This window comes from Cherax quadricarinatus, chromosome 1 (genome assembly GCF_038502225.1).
Source record: "Cherax quadricarinatus isolate ZL_2023a chromosome 1, ASM3850222v1, whole genome shotgun sequence".
Lineage (NCBI taxonomy): Eukaryota > Metazoa > Arthropoda > Malacostraca > Decapoda > Parastacidae > Cherax > Cherax quadricarinatus.
The window spans coordinates 101,775,164-101,780,163 of NC_091292.1; the positions used below are offsets into that span (position 1 = coordinate 101,775,164).

Consider the following 5,000-nt stretch of genomic DNA (forward strand, 5'->3'; position numbering starts at 1 on the left):
GTCATGTATCTTTGGTAGAAATTTGTCAGTTTTTTGCTTTTTGTGTGTGTGTGTGAGAGAGCATATCGAACTTCATAATTTTTTTATGAAAGGCATTAATTACATTAAAATATTCAGAAATACTGTACATGGTCTAGTGATGCTGTCAGTAAACCCAGACTTCTCTTAACAAAACCAGTCTACAGTTTCAGTACTGTAAATGCATGGAATTTCTGTTATCTGCCTACCAGCTTTAGGTTAATTAAGGGGGTATTCATTGAATCATACATGTAGGTTGATGAATTAGACTAAATATAAGAGCAGAAGCAGTGATGAGGTAGACACAGCAACATCATATATAATATGCATGGATCTGATGTACTGATTTGTTTAACCCTTAAACGGTCCAAACATATATATATATTCACCTGCGCAGCGCCCCGAATATTTTGAGAAAAAAAAAAATTATAGGAAAAAAAGAGCATGTGGTACCCAGGTGTCCCCAATTTTTTTCATATGGCACACACTGAGTGCGCACACGCATTCTCTTATGTCTAGGGGACTCAGGCCTATCGTGCTGATGCTGAATAAATGACAAATGAAACGTATATAAATAACAAAAAAAGGCACAACACCGTGACTGGAACGATACACAAATAACCCGCACATCGAAGAGAGGAGCTTACGACAATGTTTCGGTCCGACTTGGACCATTTACAAAGTCCTGCTCCACTTCTGGTTAGTGTGACTTTGTAAATGGTCCAAGTCGGACCGAAGCGTCGTCGTAAGCTCCTCTCTTCTATGTGCAGGTTATTTGTGAAACGTATATATACGTTTGGGGTACTACGCGAGAGAACGTATATACATATACGTTTGGACCATTTAAGGGTTAAACATCTTTTATATTACTTTTCAATGTCACTAATGGTTTTAGACATAGCAGTATACATGTATAGTATACTGTGTTCATACTGTAGTTTATGGGCTGTCATTCACAGAATTATAGATGGCATTTTTTTTCTTTTTCTTTACTCAAATAGGTAGACTGATATTTCACCTGATCAACATTTAAAAAATTTGCTTATTTATTTTGAGTCTCTTGTGTTTTTTTTTAGTTTGGCAGATCTTTAGTATTCTCCTTCTTTCAACAGACCAACTGTATCCCACTGAGGCAGTGTGCCCCCCCCCCCCCCCCCCCAAAAAAAAAAAAAAAATCTTTTAAATTCAGTAATATATACATAAGAGGGGAGGTTACTAGCCCCTTGCTCCCAGCATTTTAGTCACCTCTTACAACATGCAGTCTTTAGTATTAATTAGGTTTATTTGTAATTTTAAATAGTCACACATATTAGTTATTGATAATGCTTTAATTTTTTTCAGAGCTGGAGTTGCCATCATCCCTCACGTCAGAAGAGAGGAAATACATCCATTTTTTGTCACAGCAAATGGGATTCAAGAGCAAGAGTCGGGGGTAAGAAACAATGGATTTATGGTGATATGTCTTGTGTTGATGGGATATTTTCCTTGCGCTATTTTAGAATGGGTCACAAACACCCTCTGTAGTAAAAACAGTCTCCTTTACATTTAATTTTGTCTTGCATTGAAACTGTTTACATATACACCACCAATGAACTGGCTGTATCCCACAAAGGCTGGGTGGCCTAAAAAGAAAAACTAAAGTTTTTCTTTTTAAATTTAGTAATTTATACAGGAGAAGGGGTTACTAGCCACTTGCTCCCGGCATTTTAGTCGCCTCTTACAACACATAGGTTATGGAGGAAGAATTCTTTTCCACTTCCCCATGGGGAACCTTTATAAGTTATCTATTAAAAATTAAGCTTTGTAACCTCTTTTAGAAGGGTTTTTAAATGAAGTCCTTTTTTTTTTTCATTATTGGAAGTATTACATTGTTTTTTATCAGCAGCAAGCTTAAAATCTTGTTTTATTTCAGGAAAGGCTCATCTCGTTACCTTACAGTGTACAAAAAGGAAGGGTCAACAATTATGAGCAGTGAAGCAGTTGTTAGTCTAGCTGATCCTACTCGAGCTACCATCTTAGGACTGCTTCAACGCTGCCCAGTCACTAACAAGGAACGGCAAGACCTTTTACCAGCTACTGAAAGAGACAGACTGATGAATCCTGAGTGTGAGTTATAGTATTACAGTGTTAAAGGTAGAACTGTGTGTCATCAGTGATTATCTTTAATGGCATATGGCAATGGAGAAAACATCTTTATAAATATAAAATTAAGTAGAAGCTATGATAGGTCTCTTCATAGAAACTAAGGTAGTAGGTTGGTAGACAGCAACCACCCAGGGAGGTACTACCGTCCTGCCAAGTGAGTGTAAAACGAAGCCTGTGATTGTTTTACATGATGGTAGGATTGCTGATGTCTTTTGTCTGTCTCATAAATATGCAAGATTACAGGCATGTCTTGCTACTTCTGCTTACACTTAGGTCACACTACACATACATGTACACATTTATTTATACACACTCATCTGAGTTTTCTTTGATTTTATCTTAATAGTTCTTGGTCTTATTAATTTTCCTTTTATATCCATGGGGAAGTGGAATAAGAATCTTTCCTCCGTAAGCCACGCGTGTTGTAAAAGTCAACTAAAATGCCGGGAACAATGGGCTAGTAACCCCTTTTCCTGTAAAGATTACTAAAAAGAATAAGAAGAAGAAAATTGTCAAAGTGGGAAGTCTGAATGTGCATGGATGTTGTGCAGATGATAAGAAAGAGATGATTGTGGATGTTATGAATGAGAAGAAGCTGGATGTCCTGGCTTTAAATGAAACAAAGCTGAAGGGGGTGGGAGAGTTTCAGTGGAGAGGAATAAATGGGATTAGGTCAGGGGTTTCAAATAGAGTTAGAGCTAAAGAAGGAGTAGCAATAATGTTGAAGGATAAGCTATGGCAGGAAAAGAGGGACTATAAATGTATTAATTCAAGGATTATGTGGAGTAAAATAAAGATTGGATGTGAAAAGTGGGTTATAATAAGCGTGTATGCACCTGGAGAAGAGAGAAGTGTAGAGGAGAGAGAGAGATTTTGGGAAATGTTGAGTGAATGCGTGGGGAGTTTTGAATCAAGTGTGAGAGTAATGGTGGTTGGGGATTTCAATGCTAAAGTGGGTAAAAATGTTATGGAAGGAGTAGTATATAAATTTGGGGTGCCAGGGGTAAATGTAAATGGGGAGCCATTAATTGAGCTATGTGTAGAAAGAAATTTGGTAATAAGTAATACATATTTTATGAAAAAGAGGATAAATAAATATACAAGGTATGATGTAGCACGTAATGAAAGTAGTTTATTAGATTATGTATTGGTGGATAAAAGGTTGATGGGTAGGCTCCAGGATGTACATGTTTATAGAGGGGCAACTGATATATCGGATCATTATTTAGTTGTAGCTACAGTTAGAGTAAGAGGTAGATGGGAAAAGAGGAAGGTGGCAACAACAAGTAAGAGGGAGGTGGAAGTTCGGGTGAGATATAAGCGACTATTGGCAGAAAGGTGGGCTAGTGCAAAGATGAGTAGTGGGGGGGTTGAAGAGGGTTGGAATAGTTTTAAAAATGCAGTATTAGAATGTGGGGCAGAAGTTTGTGGTTATAGGAGGGTGGGGGCAGGAGGAAAGAGGAGTGATTGGTGGAATGATGAAGTAAAGGGTGTGATAAAAGAGAAAAATGTAGCTTATGAGAGGTTTTTACAAAGCAGAAGTGTTATAAGAAGAGCAGAGTATATGGAGAGTAAAAGAAAGGTAAAGAGAGTGGTGAGAGAGTGCAAAAGGAGAGCAGATGATAGAGTGGGAGAGGCACTGTCAAGAAATTTTAATGAAAATAAGAAAAAATTTTGGAGTGAGTTAAACAAGTTAAGAAAGCCTAGGGAAAATATGGATTTGTCAGTTAAAAACAGAGTAGGGGAGTTAGTAGATGGGGAGATGGAGGTATTGGGTGGATGACGAGAATATTTTGAGGAACTTTTAAATGTTAAGGAAGAAACAGAGGCAGTAATTTCATGCACTGGTCAGGGAGGTATACCATCTTTTAGGAGTGATGAAGAGCAGAATGTAAGTGTGGGGGAGGTACGTGAGGCATTACGTAAAATGAAAGGGGGTAAAGCAGCTGGAACTGATGGGATCATGACAGAAATGTTAAAAGCAGGGGGGATATAGTGTTGGAGTGGTTGGTACTTTTGTTTAATAAATGTATGAAAGAGGGGAAGGTACCTAGGGATTGGCAGAGAGCATGTATAGTCCCTTTATATAAAGGGAAAGGGGACAAAAGAGACTGTAAAAATTATAGAGGAATAAGCTTACTGAGTATACCAGGAAAAGTGTACGGTAGGGTTATAATTGAAAGAATTAGAGGTAAGACAGAATGTAGGATTGCGGATGAGCAAGGAGGTTTTAGAGTGGGTAGGGGATGTGTAGATCAGGTGTTTACATTGAAGCATATATGTGAACAGTATTTAGATAAAGATAGGGAAGTTTTTATTGCATTTATGGATTTAGAAAAGGCATATGATAGAGTGGATAGAGGAGCAATGTGGCAGATGTTGCAAGTATATGGAATAGGTGGTAAGTTATTAAATGCTGTAAAGAGTTTTTATGAGGATAGTGAGGCTCAGGTTAGGGTGTGTAGAAGAGAGGGAGACTACTTCCCGGTAAAAGTAGGTCTTAGACAGGGATGTGTAATGTCACCATGGTTGTTTAATATATTTATAGATGGGGTTGTAAAGGAAGTAAATGCTAGGGTGTTTGGGAGAGGGGTGGGATTAAATTATGGGGAATCAAATTCAAAATGAGAATTGACACAGTTACTTTTTGCTGATGATACTGTGCTTATGGGAGATTCTAAAGAAAAATTGCAAAGGTTAGTGGATGAGTTTGGGAATGTGTGTAAAGGTAGAAAGTTGAAAGTGAACATAGAAAAGAGTAAGGTGATGAGGGTGTCAAATGATTTGGATAAAGAAAAATTGGATATCAAATTGGGGAGGAGGAGTATGGAAGAAGT

At 37.7% G+C, this 5,000-nt stretch overlaps 1 protein-coding gene across 2 annotated transcripts in view; it reads left to right on the forward strand.

Moving 5' to 3' along the window:
• Positions 1 to 5,000, forward strand: part of LOC128685801 (3'-5' RNA helicase YTHDC2) — a 111,892-nt gene that overhangs the window by 23,586 nt on the left and 83,306 nt on the right. For both annotated transcript variants that reach the window (XM_070085300.1, XM_070085309.1), the window contains exons 3-4: positions 1,360 to 1,450; positions 1,931 to 2,124. In XM_070085300.1, the coding sequence (XP_069941401.1) occupies positions 1,360 to 1,450; positions 1,931 to 2,124 (285 nt within the window). The remainder of the gene's footprint in view (positions 1 to 1,359; positions 1,451 to 1,930; positions 2,125 to 5,000) is intronic.